This window comes from Macaca thibetana, chromosome 6 (genome assembly GCF_024542745.1).
Source record: "Macaca thibetana thibetana isolate TM-01 chromosome 6, ASM2454274v1, whole genome shotgun sequence".
Lineage (NCBI taxonomy): Eukaryota > Metazoa > Chordata > Mammalia > Primates > Cercopithecidae > Macaca > Macaca thibetana.
The window spans coordinates 175,305,773-175,328,367 of NC_065583.1; the positions used below are offsets into that span (position 1 = coordinate 175,305,773).

General features: G+C 49.7%; 2 protein-coding genes across 2 annotated transcripts in view; both read left to right on the forward strand.

Moving 5' to 3' along the window:
- Positions 1 to 4,191, forward strand: part of LPCAT1 (lysophosphatidylcholine acyltransferase 1) — a 61,745-nt gene extending 57,554 nt beyond the window's left edge. The window contains exon 14 of the mRNA XM_050795197.1: positions 1,771 to 4,191. Coding sequence (XP_050651154.1) covers positions 1,771 to 1,955 — 185 coding nt within the window. The 3' untranslated portion in view covers positions 1,956 to 4,191. The remainder of the gene's footprint in view (positions 1 to 1,770) is intronic.
- A 15,384-nt stretch (positions 4,192 to 19,575) lies between these two features.
- Positions 19,576 to 22,595, forward strand: part of SLC6A3 (solute carrier family 6 member 3) — a 48,980-nt gene continuing 45,960 nt past the window's right edge. The window contains exons 1-2 of the mRNA XM_050795189.1: positions 19,576 to 19,660; positions 21,774 to 22,104. Coding sequence (XP_050651146.1) covers positions 21,819 to 22,104 — 286 coding nt within the window. The 5' untranslated portion in view covers positions 19,576 to 19,660; positions 21,774 to 21,818. The remainder of the gene's footprint in view (positions 19,661 to 21,773; positions 22,105 to 22,595) is intronic.

Genomic DNA, 22,595 nt, shown 5'->3' on the forward strand with positions numbered 1-22,595 from the left:
TTTAGTTACCATGTGTGCACACGTGTGTGTGTGTGCATGTGCACGCTTGTTTCAGTATTGAAAGTGTGCATGTTTAGTTTTTGTGTGTGCGTGCATGTGTGTGCATGTTTCCATTTTGAAAGCATGCATGTGTGTTTAGTTACCGTGTCTGTGTGCTTGTGCTTTTGTGTGTGTGTGCATGTGTGTTTACTGTGCGTGTGTGCGTGCGCTTGTTTTCTGTATGTGCGCATGCATGTGTATTTAGTTACCGTGTGTGCACTTTTGTGTGTGTGCATCCATGTATGTTTAGTTACTGTGTGTGTGCATGTGCTTGTTTTGTGTGTGTGCATGCATGTGTGTTTAGTTACCGTGTGTGCACGTGCGCTTGTTTTGTGTGTGCGTGTGTTTAGTTACCATGTGTGCGTGTGCTTGTTTTGTGTGTGCGCACATGTGTGTTCAGTTACCGTGTCTGCGTGTGCTTGTGTGTGTGCGCGCATGTGTTTAGTTACTGTGTCTGTGTGTGCTTGTGTGTGCGCATGTGTGTTTAGTTACTGTGTGTGTGCATGCACTTGTTTTTTGTGTGTGTGTGCATGCATGTGTGTTTAGTTACCGTGTGTGCGTGTGCTTGTGTGTGTGTACCTGTGTTTAGTTACTGTGTGTGTGCGTGCACTTTTGTGTCGGTGTGTGCGCACGTGTATTTAGTTACTGTGTGTGCATGTGCTTTTGTGTGTGCGCATGTGTGTTTAGTTACCCTGTGGGTGCATGCACTTGTTTTGTGTGTGTGTGCACACGTGTGTTTAGTTACCGTATGTGTGCTTGTTTTGTGTGTGTAGGGGTGCATGTGTGTTTAGTTACCGTGTGTGCTCGCGTGCTTGTTTCAGTATGGAAAGCGCACGTGTGTTTAGTTACTGTGTGTGTGTGCACATGTGCGTGCTTTTCTGTGTGTGTGTGCTCATGTGTGCGTTTGTTTCCATTTTGAAAGCGCACGTGTGTTTAGTTTGTGTGCGTGCGCTTGTTTCGTGTGTGTGCACGCATGTGTGTTTAGTTACCGTGTGTTTGCATGTGCACATGCGCGCGCTTGTTTCAGTTTTGAAAGCACACAACGCCCCTTTGTGTGTTTGGGCTCTTTGATGTTTGTAGCGGGCACCGACCAGCTGCAGACAATTTCTGGTAACAGCCATCCTTGGATTCCTCGCCGGGTGGCCAGGGTTCTGAGTGTTTCTGGAGCTGCCTAGCATGACCAGCCCCCTGCACCATCTTTCCAGCCCCGCCAGAAGCCTCCATGGGGCCATCGGTAGGAGCCGAGGGTGCTCACCCGAGAACCAGGCACAGAGTGGCCAGGAAGTGCAGTCCGAGGCTCTGTGAGGACGGCCCCCTGCCTGCCGGTTCCTCCGGTGTGGGCGAGGGCACCCCCTCAGAGTGCCAGATCACTACCCAGACACTTGGTCATGTCCCTGAGCCAGCTCCTCTGGTTACAGTGCCTCAGAAGTGCTAAGTCCCCAGGATATATCTGTCAAATCCAAAACCAGAAGCTTTCTATAGGTTTTCCCAAAGCAGGAGTAGCTAGGAGGACACTCAGCCTGCCCCCGTTGTCAGGGTGACTTCGTGCACTGCAAAGAAAGTAAGCGCAAGTTCCTGTCTCCACCCTGAAAGCATTCATTTCACAGACGATTCTAACGCTCCCCAAAGGGCGTGAGCGGGACACCCACCAGGGCCCTGGGAAAAGAGCCTCCACATCCTAGACATTTGCGGCTCCCCATTCCATAACCACAGGTGCCTTTGTCTTTCCAGCTGACTTCCACAGGTTTGCAGAAATGTACCCTGACTTTGCGGAGGAATACCTGTACCCGGATCAGACACATTTCGAAAGCTGTGCAGAGACCCCGCCTGCGCTGATCCCAAACGGCTTCTGTGCCGATTTCAGCCCGGAAAACTCGGACGCTGGGCGGAAGCCCGTTCGCAAGAAGCTGGATTAGGACCGAGGGTTGCGGAGAGACGCGGCCCCTCCCGCGTGGCCATCACCGCCATGAGCCTCTTTGCGAGTGACCTCTGGGCTCCGCTCCTCACTCCTGCTGTCCAGGCACTGTCTTCAGCCCGAGTTCCAAGGGCTTCGGGGGCTGTTTGTGTCTTGTTCCTTTGTGAAGAGTCTCTGTTGCAGAACCGGCGCGTACTGTGCGAGAATCAGAGGGCGCGCACGCGGATCCCTCGCCTGGCTTGGACCCCATGGGGTCAGGTTCCCTGCTGGGCGGGGGGCACCGGTGCCGCCCCGTGTTCTCCCACGGGGTCCTGATTTCCAGTCTCTGTCACAGCCTCTTGCAGCGGCAGCGTGCACCGGGCGGGCCTCCGTGCACACAGCACACGCCTACCACACGGAGCGTGCGCCTGCGTGTCGCTCTGGCACGAAACCTCCGTCTGCCTCTCTGGTTCCACAGCCTGGCAGAGCCGTCGCCTGAGTTTTCAGTGTTTCTACCTGTGTGCTGGAGCTCATGAGTATTTTATAAACTCCATTTAGGTACTTCAGGAAACATGCAGCATTTTTTTAAAAATGAAAATTGTTTTTCTACTTCATTTTTCCTTTTAGGGTCAAAGGATATTTATTTATAGGCCTTTTTTTTTTTTTTAAATATAGAATCTGAGGCTGTTTGGGCTTTGACTTAAATTTCCATCAGGCCTCTCTCCAGCAGGTAATCCCTCTCCTTCCGTTGGGTCCCCTGGGGAGGTGTGAACTCAAGGATCTAGCCCCAAAACACTTTTTCTGCTTTTCTTAATCCTTTTCCAGTCCTCTCTTTTTTTATAAACGTTGGCAGTTTGGTGTTTTTGTTTCGGCATAACGTAATCCACTTCACTGTAGCCTAAACTCCAATCCGAAGTTGAATATTGTTCAAATGAGCAGGGCCCAAGCTGGAAGCTCAAGGCAGCCGCCACCGTGCCGCTCCTCCCTTGCTCTCAGGCCGGGTACCTGCTGGAAGCGGCTGCATCTTCCTCTCAGCCCTGGTTTCCATGGTGACTGGCATGACACAGCCGCCTGAGTGTGGCTGACCTTCCTGCAGAGAGGGGAGCTGCAGTCTTTTGCTTGTGGAAGGAGACGCTGGGCCATGCGGTGCAGAGGGTGACGAGGATGTCTGGTGACAGCTGCGTGGACACCACTCCTCTTTGCAGCACTGCCTCCCGGCGCCAGGGTCGCGGGCATATCCCACTGAGAGCAGGGGTCCTGCCCCATCTTAGAGTCAAAGGCAGAGGGACTTCCAGGCCCTGGGAAGGGGGTATTTTGGTGTCACCTGAAGTCCCCATGACGTCACCTTGTTTCATCATTTTTTATGACATAATTAGAAACCCATCCTTCAAGCACAATCATCATCACAGACTTTAGTTCGCTTCCTAAAGCAAAGGCTCCGGGTGTATTTGAAATTTTTTTTTGATTTCTGAAATGAATTGATTTTTATATTTGGGGCATCTCTATAGAAAGTGACCACCAAGGCCAGTAAGTACAGGAAAAACGTTTACTAACTTCCTCAGAGATTCGTGATATGCGTTTCTCCACTGACAGACATTTAAAAACAAACAACCTTCAGCTCCGTTTCAATCAATCACCTCGACTTGTTTCTAGCATGGACACTGCCAGCAGGACAGACAGGGACGGAGTAAACCGAAGTCAATTTCAGGGCTCTCGGCGTGTTGGATACAGAAGAAATTCTAGTGCAGCCTTTGGTAGCTAACAGTCATTGATTTTATAATTGGAGAATGCGTAAAGATTCATGTTTCAAGGAGAAGAGCCTGCAAATGGCCAATGAAGGAGGTAAATAAACTAAGATATTCCGAGGGAAGGGACCCAGGCCGTCTCCCTTCCGCAGGTCTGCAGATGAAGGGTTTTTTTCGAATGAAATGCCACTGTGCATTTTCAGAAAAAAATCTCTGATAAACAGACTTTGAATGGATGTTTGTTCCTCCTGATTCTCTCTTCTCTTTGTGGTGACTTAGAGTTGGCGGGTATTCAGAACTGTGAATGTACATAGCATTGAGTTAAATCCCTCGTGTGTGCGACGGGACGCAGTGGGCCCCCTGGTGGCCTGGGAGCCAGACCCACGGGCAGGTGGGGCATGGGCCCTGGCCTGCAGGGACCTGCTGAGGTGTGAGGGCAGAGGGACGGTCACCACGAAGGAACTTGGGATTTTCAATGGAATAAATAAAACATAAAGTATTCTATACTTGGGAGTGATGTTGTTTTGTGTGGTTTTTTATTAGAAAGACAACAACAGCCTTTGTGAGAGGACAGCCAATCCAGATGAGATTTTCTTAGTGTGGTTCTAGCATGTTTGGAAAACACAAGAATTGAAATTCTATGGAAAACGCTGTCTTGGTGGCAAAGGGATGCTCTGGAGTGTTTTGGTATTTTGTGGACGGTAGCAGACATTTTACAGAGTCTGCCTGCCTGGTGGGTTGACTTACGTAATTTCTCAGTTGTAAGCACGTGCACCTTAAGCATGTTTTGTCAGGCAAAGAGGAAAATGGATCTGGCATTTAGTCCTACTGAATCAGTAAAAGGTTTGGAACTAGAGGTAAAAGACGGAGTTCACCTGTTACACTCCCCAAAACTGCATGTGAAGAATCAAGATTGTGTCTCCACCAGCATCAAGTATGGAAGAAAACTTAAGGAGCAAAGCCTGCAAACGGCCAATCTGCAGGCCTTTCTCCTTTTTAATACTTTGAAAAACTAAGTTTCAAAGTTCACCATCCACCACCACTCATTTCCCTGTGTACAATTATGGGGGATACTGACAGGGTGAAAAAGGAATCGTTCTGTTGTTCAGGAAGGTAAGTCTCAGACGTGGGCTACCAGTGAGCTGTGCAGTCTGACCTCACTCAGAGAATATGCACCAAAATGACATTATTTCAAGCAACAGCAATTTTTACTTCTTCATGCTTGTATGCATTTGCCATTTTTAATAAAGAATACTGCCTTTGAAATTGATTAAATATGTCCAAGTTTTTAAGTAAAGCAAGGGTTAAAACAAAGACTAGCTCTGCACATCTCACTTCAGTGCTGGACGGGGCAGCCACTGCTAAGATGCAGCTGGCGTGAGACCGAGGAGGAGGAGTGTCTGGCTCCAGGCGCAGGCTGTGGGCAGGGTGGCCGTGCCTGGCATGTGCACACGGGGAGGTGCACAGCAGGGTAACTCGTGTGATTTGGGGCACACGTGTTTGTCATCGGACATGCTCTGCTTCTGTGTGTTCAGTTCTCCACCCAGCATTGGAGCCAGGAGAAATGAAGGTGGGGCCCTTAGGAAAAGCGAACCCACCCCTGGTGTTCACGCAAGAGTTGACACAGCTGCACCTGCTGTGCCGGAGACTCCATCAGAACCAGGGCAGAGAGAATGGGCTCGTCTTCCCGGCCAGCCGCTGCTGCTGCCGTGTGCTGATCCTAACCAGAAGCTGGCTGGGAGGAGAGGCCTCCTAGGCCATGAAGCAGAGCTTGGGATGTGGGAAGTGGGGCTGAGGGCAAACGAGGTAGTGAAGGACCAGCACTGCCCACACACAGCTGTTCTGTGTCCACAGGTAAGCCACACACTCGGACAGGTCCCGACACAGTGCTGTACTCACACCACCCAACACAGGTGCTTTTACCTTCCCCAGAAACAGTAAAGACCCAAGAGTCTTCCTCGACATCTCTGGGGGACGCAGGTTCTCTGGTACAGCCACAAACCCGTCTGGATATTCTCTGACATGAAAATCTAAGTTTCAAAGTTCACCATCTGCCACCACTAATATTCCCTGTGTAAAATAGTGGGGATACTGAGAAGTCGAAAAAGGAGTAATCAATTAACAAATGGCATGCGTGCCCCTAGGCTCACGTGCACATGCACATACACATGCACAACACATGTTCACATCTACGCATGCTCACACAGTCATACATGCTCACATGCACTCATGCTGATGCTCGCACATGTACACGCATGCTCACGAGCACATTCACATGCACATGTTCATAGACATTCTTGTGCACACACGTTCATAGACACATTCACATGCACACACGTTCATAGACACATTCACATGTATGCACATGCTCACACTAATGCACACACACATATGCTCCCACACGTGCTCACACACACATGCACACACCAAAGAGGACAGCCTGCATGCCTGCTACTGTCCTCATGCTGTGGCTAGCTGTGACGCTGTGAAAAGCAGCTACACCTTCCTTCTTCCACTATCCATTCCATGTTTTCTTGACCCTAAGCAGTACTTGGTATGGTCAGGGTCTTTACCCAGTGAGAAGACTCAGATTTTCATTTCAGTGTGTCTGAAGCAGTTGTCGTCTTGCCTTTATTAGTCACAATATTAGTCGTGAAAACACTAAGAAGTACCTAGAGAATCCACTGAGCTCCAAGATAGCCCTTTCACTGGCGTTAGCAATCCCCACTGAGACAGCACGCTTTTCTTGAACTATTAGCTAAGTGGTATGAGCAGCCCAAATAGCTGATGACTGTCTGAACTTTCAGTGCAGCAGATGGATAGCTGAGGTCCCAGGTGAGAGCATTCCAGCCTTGGGAACTAGGACCTTGAAAGCAAAAGAGCCCAGCGTCACAGACGAGAAAAGCAGAAATATGTGAATGGGTTTATCAGCCCACCTGGGATCATTGATGCTGCAGTAACAAATGTAAGCCAATAAAATGTAAGGGCAAGCTAAATAGATGTGGTCCTCGCCCATCTCTTCCAGGCAGGTCAGCTGCAGCTCTGCTCCACGTCACCATCTGCATCCAGCCCTGCACAGCAGCCCCTCCTGGGACTTGGCCAGTCAGATGACTTTGGGAAGAGAGCAGTGACGAGCCTGCCTAGATGGTAAATCTTACGCACAGATGCAAAATACAGCAGGTCCACTCCTGGTTCATAGGCCACAGTAAGCCACACGGCCACAGCTAAATTCAACAGCCAGGGATGGACAGTCCTCCAAGCGAGCCCCTCAAAGGAGATGAAGGATTTTCTGAACAGCAGCACCAGCCACCCTGCAGTAAGTGTTGGATGTGGTGGTGAGCAGGGCCGGTCTTAATTCCACCCATTTGACATTACAGACATTATTCTGGCTATGAAATTGTGCCATGTCTCGGTCCACAGTTTGAGGCTCTGTGTTTTACATCAGGATGGCAGTCCAATGTTCTAGGGCACTGCCTTCCCATGGGCAGCACACCTGAAGTGTCAAGAAGTCATCCTCACGCTTTCAGACTTGCCACCTCTGGGTGATGGGAAACGTAGGGATTCCAAGTGTGTACCTGTTCCCATGCTGCTTTTGCTGTAACATAAATTCCTTAACAATGCAATAGGAGGTGGGCAATAGTGAATAAGCCATTCATCAAGCCCACAGATGGCACTGGCAGAAACACTGACAGCAAAGACATATCCATATCTGGAATAATGAAAACAAACCAGGAGATATTCCCCTCAATGATGGAAGAGTCCAGTGTGATCAGCCTGTCTCCAGGGGGCTGCTAGTCCCCTTCCCAGGAATGGTACCTGGGGCTAAGTACGGGACCCTGCTTCCGACATGCTGGGAGTCCAGTGATAACTGCCTCGGCCTAGGCTGCTGTTGATGGGTCAGCTGTGTTGTTGATCCACACTTATCTCCACCCTGTTTCCAGTGCCAGTCTGTGAATGGTTCTACTAGGTAAACACTGGGTGGGCTGGGAAAGAGGCAGACTGACGTCCACTGCCTGTGTCATACCCTGGTGGAGACTATAGTCGATTAGACCCAACAAGAGAAAATATTAGTGAATCTGAAAATACAGCTATGTGTGATCCCAGTGATGTACAGGGAGAAACAGATGGAAAGAAATGGCACACGTGGCCGTGGAATAATGCCACAAGGCCCATCCTGTGTGATTGGAGCCCTAGGAAAGGAGGGGGATAGGACAGAAAAATTATTTGATGAAATAATGGCCAGAATTTTTTTCCAAATCTATAAACTAAGATACTCAAGAAGCTCAGTAAGCACCCAGCAGAAAAAATACAACAAAAACGCAGCGAGGCACACATCACAAACTGCTGCAAGCCACTGAAAAGGAGAAAATCTTTTTTTTTTTTTTTTTTTTTTTTTGAGACGGAGTCTTGCTGTGCCCCAGGCTGGAGTGCAGTGGCGCGCGATCTCGGCTCACTGCAAGCTCCGCCCCGCCAGTTTCACGCCATTCTCCTGCCTCAGCCTCCCAAGTAGCTGGGACTACAGGCGCCCGCCACCTCACCCGGCTAATTTTCTTGTATTTTTAGTAGAGACGGGGTTTCACCGGGTTAGCCAGGATGGTCTCGATCTCCTGACCTCGTGATCCGCCCATCTCGGCCTCCCAAAGTGCTGGGATTACAGGCTTGAGCCACCGCGCCCGGCCCGAAAAGGAGAAAATCTTAAAAGCAGCTGGAGAAAACAACATACTCTCAAGGAACAGAGCTAAGAATGACAGTCGACTTCTCTGCAGAAACTGTGCAACCCAGATGACAGATGACATCTTCAAAGAGACTAAAGGCGAATGTGGTCACCCTAGAATTCTGTGCTAAATGAAACATCTTTTAAAAATCAAGGCATAATAAGACATTTTGAAATCAGCAAAAGCTGAAATAATTCACTGCCAGTAGTTCATAATGACCAACAATGTTCAGAGTTCTACAGGCAGAAATATGAGAATACCATGCAGAAATCTGGCATTTGAAGGTAGATTGTGGTAAGTTAAAAATACACCTAGTGGCTACACATGGTGGCTCATGCCTGTAATCCCAGCACTTTGGGAGGCTGAAGTGGGTGGATCACCTGAGGTCAGGAGACCTTGTGGCAAACATGGTAAAACCCCATCTCTATTAAAATATGAAAACTAGCCGGGCATGATGGTGGGTGCCTGTAATCCCAGCTACTCGAGAGGCTGACATGGGAGAATCTCTTGAACCCTGGAGGTGGAGGTTGCAGTGAGCTGATATCGCACCACTGCATTCCAGCCGGAGGTGACAGAGCAAAACTTCATCTCAAAGAAAAAAAAAAAAAAATACGCATAGTAAGACCGCCCCCCCCCCACCCCGCCAATAGAAAACAGGACCAAAGAAGTATGACTAATATAAATGTAAATTTTACCCAAACTAAGAAGGAAGGTGAGAGGGAATGAACAAAGGACAGAGAATATAAATATACAACAAATAGCAAAATGGTAAATTTAAATCCAATCATATTAGTGGTTACATTAAATATAGACTAAAAACTCCTAAATGACATTTGTTGGACTAAATAAAAAATAAAATACCTAACTATATGCTGTTTAAATATAGATTGAAAGTAAAAGGATAGGCTGGGCACAGTGGCTCATGCCTGTAATCCCAGCACTTTGGGAGGCCGAGGCAGGTGGGTCATTTGAGGTCAGGAGCTCAAGACCAGCTTGTCCAACATGGTGAAACCCCATCTCTAGTAAAAATGCAAAAAAAATTAGCTGGACATGCACATGCCTGTAGTCCCAGCTACTTGGGAGGCTAAGGCAGGAGAATCACGTGAACCCTGAAGGCAGAGGTTGCAGTGAGCTGAGATAGCACCACTGCACTCCAGCTTGGGCGGCAGAGCAAGACAGAGAATTAAAAAAAAATTATTTTTAAATTTTCATTTAAAAATGAAAAGGTAAGAAAGTAAAATAATAGGAAATATTTATAACATGCAAACAGAACCTTAAGAAAGTTTATTTGGCAAGATTGTCATACTAAGTGTACTTTAAAGACTAGGAGCATTAGCAGAGTTAAAGGCAGACATTTCATGATGATAAAAGTTCAATTTAATTGGAAGACACAGTGCTTAAAAGTGCATGTATCTAATCACATAGCTTAAATATATTAAGCATCAATGACAGGATTTAGAGGAGAAATAAATCTGCAAACATAGTTGGAGATTTTAACATAGATCTCTTGGTAACTGATATAACCATCAGGGAAAAATGTAGTTGTGTAGAAAAACAGCTCTATTCACCAAATGATGTGCCATTTCAAGTGCACATGAAGCAGTTGACAAAATAGACCATATGCTTGACCACAGTTAAATTTCAAGATGTTTAAATAACACAGAGTATGTTCTTTCATCTAAATGAAGCTAAATGTCATGAATTCTGCCCATATTCCCCAGGGCAGAACTGAGCTACTTGGCAGAGAAGCTATAAGAGTAACTGGAAAACATTTGCTGAGGAAGGACAGCAGAAACAGCAATACTGATGAGGAGGCCACTGTCTGTCATGTGACACTGTCAAGGGCTGGCGAGGTGCAGATTAACTCCCTTAAATGTAAGAGAAGTGAATGGGGGCCCAACACAGTGGCTCATGCCTGTAATCCCAACACTTTGGGAGGCTGAGGCAAGCAGATCACCTGAGGTTAGGAGTTCAAGACCAGTGTGGCCATCACAGCGAAACCTTGTCTCTACTAAAAATATGAAAATTAGCTGGGTGTGGTGGGGCATGCCTGTAATCCCAGGTACTCTGGAGGCTGAGGCAAGAGAATTGCCTCAACCCAGGAGGCAGAGGTTGCAGTGAGCCAAGATCACACCACTGCACTCCAGCCTGGGCAACAGAGTAAGACTCCATCTCAAAGAAAAGAAAAGTTAATGGGTCCACAATTTTTGCTTCCAGTCAAAATGGAAGAGTAGAGACTGGATTTACCCTTCGTTGGGAAATGTGGTCATCAGGCAGGAAACTAAGATGGGCTTTGCCCCGGCAGGGAAGAAGCATCAGCCCTGAATAAAGCACTGCTCTGGTCCTCCTGGACAAAGCTTAAAACCGAAACCTAAAAGAATGACCAAACTACAACAGGGACCTTACCAGTGGCCAAAGACAAAGTCCCAGAATATTCTCATTAGTACAGTGTTATCCACAAACCAACAGGGTTAAATTCACAATGCTGGGCATCCACTGGAAATTAGCACAATGCAAAAAGGTGGGAAAATGTGACCTACAGTCAATAGAAACAGACCCAGAGATGACTCAAATGATAGAATTAGAGAGGCCTTGACAATCATAACTGTTACCTCATTCCAAGAGCTAGCCAAAGGCGAGACTGAACATGTTTAATAGAGGCATGACAGATATTTTATTTTTTTTATTTTTTTATTTTTTTGAGACAGAGTCTTGCTCTGTCGCCCAGGCTGGAGTGCAGTGGCCGGATCTCAGCTCACTGCAAGCTCCGCCTCCCAGGTTCACGCCATTCTCCTGCCTTAGCCTCCCGAGTAGCTGGGACTACAGGCACCCGCCACCATGCCCGGCTAATTTTTTGTATTTTTAGTAGAGATGGGGTTTCACCGTGTTAGCCAGGATGGTCTCGATCTCCTGACCTTGTGATCCACCCATCTCGGCCTCCCAAAGTGCTGGGATTACAGGCTTGAGCCACCGCGCCCGGCCGACAGATATTTTTTAAAAGACACAAATCCAAATTCTAGAGATGAAAACCACAATGTCTCAGATGCAAAATGCACTGGTTGGGATGAGGGGTGGATTTAACATCTCAGAAGAAAGGATACATGAACTTGAAGACACAGATGTTAGTGCAAACTGTTCAAAATGAAATAAAGAAAAAAGACAAAAAAATGAACCAAGCATCAGAGAACTGTGGGACTTCAAGCCACCTGATATGCAAGCCATGGGAATCCTCAAAAAAGATTGTGTCTAAACAAGGTTATTTTATGATAGCGTCAGTTCACCAAAAGGACAAATGTTTATGTACCTAATAACAGAGCTTCATAATGAATTCAGCAAAAACTGACAGAACTGCAAGGAGACATACAGCAGTTCACACAATTATACTTGGAGATTTCAATACCTCTTTCCCAATAGTTGATAGAACAGATACACAGAAACGTTTAAGGATACAGAAGACTTCAAAAACAGTATGAACTAACTTAACCTATTTGATATTTATCCAATAATTCACCCAATAATAGCAGAGTGCACATTCTTTTCAAATGCATGTGAAAAGCTTACCAAGATAGACCACAGTCCAGACCATAAAATTCCCTTTAGGGATTCAGGTAATGTAAAGCATGTTCTCTAATGAAGAGGCAAATAAATTTGATACTGAAACGAAAAATACATTTGGCAAAAAATAAAGAAGCATATCCAGACAATATTCTAATATTTGGAAACTAATCACATATCTAAATAACAATGGGTCAAAGAGGAAATCAAAAGGAAAATCAGAAAATATTTTGAACTAAATGAAAACAAAATGACATATCAAACCTTTTGGAATTTGGCTAAATCAAAACTTAGAAGAAAATCTAGACATGAAGCCGGCCTCAGAAAGGAATAATGATGAAAAATTGATGGCAGCCACCACCCAAAGAAATCCCATGTGGGACTTTGGAAGAAATTGAAAAGTTGATTCCAAAATTCATATGAAAAAGCACAGGACCGAGAATACACAGAACAACTTTGAAAACGAAAAGAGTTGTCTGACTTACATTACCTGATTTTAAAATGTATTACAAAAGGACCATAATGAAGATAGTGCTACTTTAATCTCCTCAGGCTGCCACAACAAAATATCCAGATTTGGGGAATTAACAGCAGACATTTGTTTCTCACAGTTCTGGAGACTGGAGATCCAACATCAAGGCGCCAGCTGATTCGATTCCTGGTGAGGCCTCTCTTCCTGGCTTGCAGATGGCCACCTTCTTACTCTATCTTCACATGGCAGAAAGTGAGAGAGAGAGAGCTTCCTCTTCTTATAAGGTCCCAGTCCTCCTTGGTTATGACTCCACCCTTACAATTTAAGGTAACCTAATCGCCTCCTAAAGACCTTATCTCCAGATAAAGTCACCTTTCAGGGGTTAAGGGTTTAACCTATGAATTTGGGAGTACACAATTCAGTCCACAGCAAGTGTGGTATCAGCATCAAAATGGATTAACAGATCATAAAACAATGAGCGCAGAAATAAACTCACACACATACACACAACTGACTTTTCAACAAAGGTGCAAAAGCAACTCGGTGGGGAAAGGGCTGCCTTCAACAAACCACTGGAACAACTGGCTCTTCAGAGGTAAAGTAGTGAACTTCAAATGGTGTCTTACACCAAGCTAGTTTAAAATGCATTCTATGTGTAAATATGCAATCAATAATTTAAAAAATTTTAGAGGAAAACTTAGGAGAAAATCTTTGTGATCATGAATTAGGTAAAGATTACTTAAATACAACACTAAAAGCAGGATTTGTGAAAGAAAAATGGATAAATTAGACTTCATCAAAATTAACAACTCTTCTCTTTGAAAGAATCTATTAAGAGAATGAAAAGACAGTCCAAGACTGGGAAAAATATTTGCAAAGTACGTATCTCATAAGGGACTGGTATCCAGAATAGTAAAGAACTCTCAAAGCTCAAACAACCCAAAGGTGCAAAAGATTTGAACAGACACTTGACACGAAGTGGCACTGATGCAGCTAACACGTGAGAAATTGCTCAAAGATCGTGCTCATTAGAGGAGTACAGGAGATATTACTGTAAACATATTAGGATGTCTAAAATTTAAAAGACTGACCATACTAAGTATTCATTAGAATAGGAAGTAACTAAAATTCTCATACACTGTTCATGGAAATATAAAATGATACAACTACTTTGCAAAAGAATTTAAGAGTTTTAAAAAAGTAGTTAAACATATATCTACCAAACAACCCAGTCATTCCACAACTAAGTACTTCTTACCTACCCCAAAGTAGTGAGAGCCTATGTTCAGACAAAGACTTGCACACAAATGTTCATAGTAGCTTTATTTGTAACCGCCAGATGTCCATCAACAGGCAGATGGAAAAACCAAGTACATCATATCCCATATCCACACACTGGATACTACAAATAAATAAAAGGGAATTAGCTGCCAATGCAATGATGTGGGTTCTTCTCAAATACGATGAATGCAAGAGAACAGACCCAGAAAACAGTACTTACCGTATAATCCTATTTATATAAAATTCTATTAAAAACACATTGTTCTATAATCATAGAAAACAAATCATCCCGGCATTTTGGGAGGCCACGGTGGGCTTATCACTTGAGGTCAGGAGTTCAAGACCAGCCTGGTCAACATAGTGAAACCCTGTCTCTACTAAAAATACAAAAATTAGCTGGGTGTGGTGGCGGGCATCTGTAATCCCAGCTACTCGGGAGGCTGAGGCAGGAGAATCACTTGAACTGAGGAGGCAGAGGCTACAGTGAGCTGGGATTGTGCCACCGCACTCCAGCCTGGGTGACAGAGTGAGACTCCATCTCAAAAAAAAGAGCAAATCAGTGGTTGCCTGGGGATGGGGCAAGGTAAAGAGACACAGACGGAGGGAAGTCAATGAGTGATGAGCACCGCCATCATCTTGCGTGTGATCACGTTGCCATGACCCCATCAGTCACTCACCAAATCGTACTACTTGGAATATTGCATATCCATTACACCTTGGTAAGGCTGTTTTTAAAAAGACACCAATGCCAATATAATTACAGAAAAAAGTCCAATTAGTTTTGTTAGGATGGCAGAATCGTGCTAGGTATCTCCTAGGTCCTCCAATGTTGTTCTTTTTCAAGATTCTTTTGACTACTCTACGTCACCTGCATCTCCAAACACATTTTAGAACCAGCTGGTTAATTTCTTCAAAAAACCAAGTTACGATTTTGATTGAGATTGCATTGAATCTGTATGTCAACTTATAGAGGACTGACATCTCATTAATATTGAGCCTTACAGTCAAACATGGACACCCCTCTGCTAGTCTAGGTTTTTAAGTTTCTCACAGCAATGGATTCTAGGTTTTTGGTGCACAAGTCTCAGATACATTTTATCCCCAAGCATTTTGTTTCGGATGCTATTGTAAATGAAATTATTTTAGGTTTCATTTTACAATTGTTTGCTGCCAATACATAGAAATAGAATTGATTTTTATCAGATCCCACGGCCTTGCTAAATTCATTTATAAATTCTAGTCGTTTTTTTGTAAATTCCTCAAGATTGTCTACAAACATGAAATCTACCAAGAAAATCTTGTCATCAATATTTCAATTTTCTTTGAAGTCCCCTGCTCTGTAGCCAAGCCATTCGCCACCGCCTATGACTACATGTAGGGCCATCCTCCGGCCGTCCTTCCTTGGCTAAATGACGAACCTGGCGCGTGGTTTGAATATGTGCCCACTGGGAAGCTTTCTTTCACTGGCCTTTCACAGGAGGCCACGATGACACAACCTTTCACTTTCAGCTGGGGGCAGTATGTTGTGTACAGACCCATGTAATCCAGGCCCCAATGTATGTATTTCCTCTGTTCAATGTCATAAGAAACTCTCATGTAGCTAGAGGTCTGGGTTAAGGAAGGGGTCTCAACGCAGCAAGAGTGGGCGCTTGTTTGTGGAACTTACCGCGCCTTCCAGACCTGTTCAAGTCTTGTGTCGTAAACATTCCACCTGATGAAGGCAGGATGCTGTCTACACAACTTCTGTGGGTCCGATAACAAATAGCTTCTGCGGGGCCACTCCGCTGCTATGGTGACAGAGCTCCCTGAGTTTCTGCTGTGGCTCAGGGGCACTCTTATTCCAAAGGAGAAGACGTATTTTCAGGAAAGGGTTCAGCTCTTACTCAACTGCCTACAACATCTCCGTCTGCCACGGACCCTCCAAGCCCCACTGGTTCTGCAGATCAGTGTTTCTCAAAGTGTGGTTCCTGGGCCAGCAGCGTCAGTATCGCCTGAGAACTTTCTAGAAACGCAAGTCCTCAGGTCCCGCCTCAGACCTACTGAACCTGAGACTCTGAGGATGGAGCGAGGTGATCTGTGCCTCCTGTGCATGGAAAGGTTTACGTAGGTGACTCTGATGCCAGCTAAAGTCTGAGAACAACACCAGATTTGGTGGCCTCCCTGTACAGCAACAGAACCTTTCTTACTCTGGGCCCCACTCGAAACCAAACGCTCTATGAATAACACACAAAACGGGCCAGAGAAGCATCCCTGAGTGTCTTGTACCTCGCCTCGAAAATCCGAAGAGCCTCACCAGGTACGACGCTTCTTTCTTAGGGGTAGGCTTGCCAGAGGCAGCATGCTTTCTTTCATTTTGGATATATATTTTGACCAATCAGACCAATGGACCCACAGAAACTTCACCAAGGTGGCAGGCTTTGAAAATGTGCTATTTTTTCTTTCAATTTTTAGCAAGCATGTGTCTTACCAAAGCATCTTGGCATTTTTCATTTTTTTGCTCCCCAGCCTGATGTCATCATTGTGGCAGACCACTGTGACACACTGTGCAGTAGCAAGACCATCATGATGTCTGTGATTAAAACCAGCAGTGAGCTGGAAAATGATGCGGCTCTGAGAGAAGACATTGGAAGTGTACTGCTGTCCCTGCTGTGTGAGAGGACACTGTCTTCCTCCTGAGGTGGCCCCCGGGAGGGCACAGGGGTGCAGCAGTGAGCAGGGCCTCCTGCCTGGGCCAGAGCCTTCCATCATTCTCAGAACCTGGACATACAAGGTCTGGGATCTGACCTCCCTCACCCCTGGACAAAAGCCACTCCTGCCTACTGGCCCCTCACCCTTGCCCTCCCCGAGCCCCCCGCCCCCAGGGCCTTCCCAGCACCAGTGAGAGGTCAGGGTCTTTCAAGTCTGAGCTGGGCTCCCTGGAACTTCCTCTGAAAGCACACAGGACACCCTCGATGGAGTAAACACGTGGGCAGGTAAATGACTGTCACCTCACTGCCATTTGTCTGAGAGCGCACTGGCCCACTGTCCTTGTCCCCTCTCAGAGCACTCATGGGGGGAGCACCAACGCTGTCTTCCAAATCAGGGGGGACACGGGGCAACGTCCAGCACTGAGGGCCTCCCAGGAGGCAGCACCCAAGAAGGGGGAGACCCGTGGGGCAAGGCTGCTTTGGAGACATCAGTCAGCAGCCGGGGGCTCCCTGTGGTCTCTGCAGCTGTGGTCTCAGCCAGTGGGGAGAGGCACAGAGCATGGGCAGGAAGTGCAGAGGCAGAGGGGCTCCACCTGCCTGCACCCAACGCCCTGAGCCCACAGCAGCCACAGCAGCGACCGCAACGATAATAAAGCCGATTTGGCGTTTAGGGCAAAGTTCCAAGCATGCAAAGGTCGGCCGTTTGATCAGGTCTGATCAGCTCATAATCACACTGCTTCCACCAGTGCAGTTCAAAGAGCATTCCTGTTGGGGGAGGATGGAGACCCATGGGTCTGGCAGCTGCGCTTTGTCTGTGTCATCCACGAGCCCAACTCCCACAGTTGGTTTGTTCTTAGAACACCCAAAGCTCCTTTATCCTAATTCATGTGGTTGGAGGTCGGGGTTGAGGCAGGGGTGAAGGAATGCTTTTTGTCTTGACAGAGTGCAGGTTGCATGCGTGTGATCACTCAGTGGTCCCTCCTGAGCGTGGCAGGTGCATTCTCTGTGTGTTACAGGTGAGTAAGGATGTGGCCGCCTGGGTCTGTGTGACCTCTGGTCCCTGCTCCTTCCTGCCCTGTATGCTGTTAGCTTTGGGTCACAATTCTGCACTCCTGCAGTGCTTGCAATCCCTTCCGAAATGTTGTTTCTCTGTGTATTGTTTTGTTTTGAGACAGGGTCTCATCCTGTGGCCCACGGTGCAATCCTGGCTCACTACAACCTCCACCTCCCAGGTTCAAGCGATTCTCCCACCTCTGCCTCCCGAGTAGCTGGGACTACAGGTGTGGGCCACCATGCCTGGCTAATATTTTTTTCAAAGTCAGGGTTTCGCCATGTGGCCCAGTCTGGTCTCAAACTCCTGGCCTCAAGAGATCCTCCTTTCTCGGCCTCCCACAGTGCTGGGATTACAAGCATGAGCCCTCATGCCCGGCCTGTGTATTTTTAATATATCTGAACATCCATTCTCTCTGTGTGTTTTATTTAATGGCCTCCCTTAGTCACCTGCAAAGGCTTTTCCTTGGGAGACTGTTTCCTCAACCCTGCTGCTCCGGGGCCAAGCCCCTGCTCCCTCCTTTTTATTGAAACTTGTGCCATGGAGCTTATAGGGTAGAGAGATTCCTTCTGTGGGGGCCACTGCCACACTACAGCTTCGAGGTGGCACATCCCCCTCTCCTGAAGTCCCCTCACCTCCCTGGTGATGAAGTCCCACCCCTGATGGGAGGTGGTGTCAGGAGGCCTTCAGGTGGTCAGGCCAGGAGGGCTCCACCCTGAGGAATGGGGCCAGTGCCCACATAAAACAGACTCCAGAGAGCTCTCCACAGTCCCCACTATGGGGAGATACAGGGAGAGAACTGTCTGCAACCCAGAAGCGGCCCTGTGGGCCAGGACTTGGCCTTGGCCTTGGCCTGGGGACACCAGAACTGTTAGAACTAAAGGCTTCTGTGTGAGCCCCCAGGCTGTGGAGTGTTTGTCATAGCAGCCCCAGGGGATCACCAGGTTCCCACTTGATTCCAACTCAGCATGGAGGCACAACCCTGAGTGCCTTCTGCCTGAGTGCCAGCCCCGGGGTGAGGGGTGCGGGGAGTGCGGGGCACTGCGCTGCCGGCGGGTACTGCGGGGTCAGGCACCAAGGGGCCCTGCCTCCCTCATGGCTGAGCGCGGGCTGCAGGCTGGAATGGCTGGAGAGCCCCAGGGCTCGCCTGGACGCCCAGGGCAGGGTGCTCACGGGAGCACGGAGGGTACACGGGGAGGAACGCCGGGGTTTGGGTGACCCTAGGGGCGACACGCAGAGCTGGATGCGGCCACTCACCTCCGTGCCTTCTAAGGAACTGGACATCCTGGGCCTTGGCGGCCCGGGGGCTTCATTCCTCTGCGAGCTGAATGGAAGAAATCCCGCCCGGACATCTCGGAGGGAAAGCCTCGGAGTCCATTCGGCCCTGGAGCCAGATACCAATCGCCAGTGCTTTCAGGCCAGTCCTGGGAAATGGTTTTCTCATGCGACCGCGAGGCGAGCCCCTCGGTTCCGATGTAGGCGCACTAGATGCCGGCAAGGGGAGGACTAGGCTCGGCCGGTCGCCTCGAGGTCGTGGAGACCCCAAAGCCACGGAAGGACCCGCGTCTCCGCAGCCCGCACGCCGGGAAGCGTGGGGAGACCTCAGCGGGGTCCCGAGCCCGCTGGTCAGGGCGTGGAGCGGCGGGTTGGGAGGGACGTGGTCCCTGGAGCGCGGGGCCACCGCAGGGGCCCCGGACGGGGAGGGAGGGAAGGGTCGGTCCAACGGGGTCCCAGCAGTTCCCCTCGCGCCGCCGCTCGGCTCCCTCCCCGTCCAGCTAGGAGCCTCCAGCCCTGGGCGTCCGAAGATAGCGGGTGCCCAGGGCAGCCCCGAGGGGTGCGAGCGAGGGCGCAGGGCGGCCCAGACAGTTCTCGCGCGGAAGGCGCCCGTCTAGATCCGCGACGCCTAGGACCCACAGGTCCCCGCATCCCGTGTCCGAGGCTCCGGGACGCGCAGGACAGCGGAGCGGTGGCCGCCGCTTGCTCCAAGCTATCTGCGTCCAGGGGGCGGGGGCGGGGGCGCGGCCCGGGGAGGTGAGGAGGCGGAGCCAGGACGCCCGGGCGACCCCGACGGCGGGAGGGCGGAGCGGGGCGGACCCTGGCGACTGGATAAGAGCCCGAGGCCGAGGCCGAGACCGCCCAGCGCGGCGGAGCAGGAGGGGAGGCTTCGTGAACCGCGCTCGGCACCAGGACTCGCGTGCAAAGCCCAGGCCCGGGCGGCCAGGTGAGGCCAGGGTCGCTCCCGGCATCGGGGCGCGCCGCTCCCTCCACAGACCCCGAAGTGGGGCGCAGGGGCAGGGCACGGGGGCCGGGCACACTCTGGGGCCCCCGCGTCCCGCAGACCGCGCCGTCTCCAAAGTCGCCAACAGTCGCAGGTGCCGAGCGCCCCCTGATAGCGCCGCAAGGGACCCTGAGGCCGTCCGAGGCGCGAGGAGGGTGCAGGGCTGCCCCCTGGCCCGCCCCAGGCTCAGGATCGCGTGGGCACCTGGTACCGTCACCAGCTTAGGGGACGCATGGGTATCTATGGCTGTGACTCGGGGGTCCTGGTTTCTTCTCGTGGAACTTAACCCTACTAGGGGTGCGGCGCACCCCAGATCCTATCGAAGTGGGTTTTCTACACCGCCGCTCCGTCTCGCGGGGGCTTTGATTTGGGGGTAGTGGCGGGCGCCGGCTGCGCGCTGGCTGGTGCTCTGGGCAGGGCGGGGAGGCAGGGCGAGGGCTCACCAGGCAGGGCCGCTTCTTGTTCTGGGCGCGGCGAGGAAGGGCGCTTTCTAATGGGCCACGTTTGGCTGTGTAGACCCAAAACTCGCCTCTGAGGCCCCGCGTTCAGGAGCGGGGTCAGATGGCCCCAGGGCGGCGGCGGCTTCCCGGCGGCGGCTTCCCGGAGACTCTCGAGCTCCGCACCTGGCGCCCTCTCCCAACGCGGCCTCCTGCTCGCGCCGCGGAACCCCTTCGGCGGGCGTTTTACCCATAGGACGGGTCGTGCGGGTTGGGGTTGTCACCGGGAGGTACAGAAGCCGCCCAGCAACGGTGCGTGGCGTAGCTCGTGATAGCTCGTGGGTGAGGTTTTGTGCAAACTTGGATGCAGGGAAAGTTGCCTGTTAGAGCCTCTACCTGTGACCTGCTTCAGTCATTGTGTGTGCGCGCCTGTGTGTGTGTGTGTGTGTTTGTGAGTCTGTGTGTATCTGTGTGTCTGTGTGCGCGCGCGCGCGACTGAAACATGCTGCTGTTGGATCCAAATGCCAGAAGTCGCCCTGGTTGGGGAGGTGTAGACGCTCCTGCTCTCCTGCGCTGCGTTGCAGGGGGTTTATGGGGTTTTGGACAGGATTTCCTGGGTTGCCCTGCTGGCCCAGGAGGTGGTTCCCGCGATGAAGCCCTGTCCATCCTCTGCCCAGGTCTCTCAGGTGGGGTGGTGCCACCTGCCCTAGGTGGATGTGGCTTGTACACTCTTTGAGGAAACGATTGTGATGGTTATGTCTAAACTCTCCTTTACAGTGGCTGATTTTGCTTATATAAATTTTGCTCTTTATTACTGAGTATAAACAATACACGGCCAGGCTTGGTGGCTCATGCCTGTCATCTCAGCACTTTGGGAGCCTGAGGCAGGAGGATCGCTTGAGACCAGGAGTTCAAAACCAGCCTTGGCAACAATAGTCAGACCCTGACTCTACAAAAAAAAAAAAAACAAAAAACAAACAAACAAAAAAACACACACACACACACACACACACAAATAACTTAGCCAGTGCTGTGGTGCGCACCTGTAGTCCCAGCTACTCAAGAGGCTGGAGTGCAAGGAGCACTTGAACCCAGGAGTTTGAGGTTGCAGTGAGTTGTAAGCACACAACTGTATTCCATCCTGGGCGACAGAGCGAGACCTCATCTTAAAAAAAAAGAAAGAAAAAGAAAAAAGAATACAGATGAACAGGCACAAAGACATTATTGAATGCTCTTTGAAGATTGCAAAATTGCTCTCTGGCAGTGTGGGGGAAGGTGGAGGTAATATCCATGCACTGTTATTAGAAAGCCAAGCTAGAGCTCACATAGCATTCCACATTGATAAGAGTGAGGAGGGGTGCAAGGGAAGGAGGGGCACACCAGAGTGTCTGTCTTGATGCCTCCATGGGCCAGTGCCCCAGCCCTGTGGTAAGGGCTGGCACTTCCCAGCTCCTGCACCCCAGCTGTGCCATCTCAGGCCCTGGGAATGCACCCATCCCTTCCCAGAGGAATGCCCATGAATGCCTCGGGGCTCCGCCCTCCATACCAGGCGCGTCCCTAGTCCTGGCTGCTGAATTGTTGCATTCCTGTTGTGTGTTTATTTTTCATATTGGCTGAAGACCAAGAGGAAAGAAGCACAGAATTCCTCAATTCCCGGTGTGCCCATGAGTAAGAGCAAATGCTCTGTGGGACTCATGTCTTCCGTGGTGGCCCCGGCTAAGGAACCCAACGCCATGGGCCCAAAGGAGGTGGAGCTCATCCTTGTCAAGGAGCAGAACGGAGTGCAGCTCACCAGCTCCACCCTCACCAACCCACGGCAGAGCCCCGTGGAGGCCCAGGATCGGGAGACCTGGGGCAAGAAGATCGACTTTCTCCTGTCCGTCATTGGCTTTGCTGTGGACCTGGCCAACGTCTGGCGGTTCCCCTACCTGTGCTACAAAAATGGCGGGGGTAAGTCCCATGTCAGCCTTTCTGAGCACAATGGCCAGGCGGGGGTCATGGGGGCAGCTGGGGCTAGGCCTTTTAGGAAAGGCGTGCACCCGAACAAGATAAAGCTGTTCCCATGCATGAGGATGGAGCTCCCTGTGAGAGCTCACGGCCAGTGCAGATCTTCCCAGAGGACGTCACAAAACCACAGAGCAGGGCTCAGAGCTGCCTGGTCCCATGCCTGCATTTCAGAGTTCAGGAAAGGGGGGCCAGCGAAGAAGCTGGGGGGTGGGAGTGGGGGATGGAGCAGCTTGGCTCTGCCTCCTGTTTCCAGAGGCTGTTTTCATTTTGGAAAGAAAGTTCTCAAAGGCCCAAAGAACAGCCTCTGACTGACTTTGGCAGCCTTTGCAAAGCATGTGGAGGTCCTAGAGCCTGGAATGGCAGAGGAGGCCCCTGGAAAGTGCCTGTGTCCCCTGCACCCTCCAGAACCCAGCCACAGAGCCAGAAAACAAAGT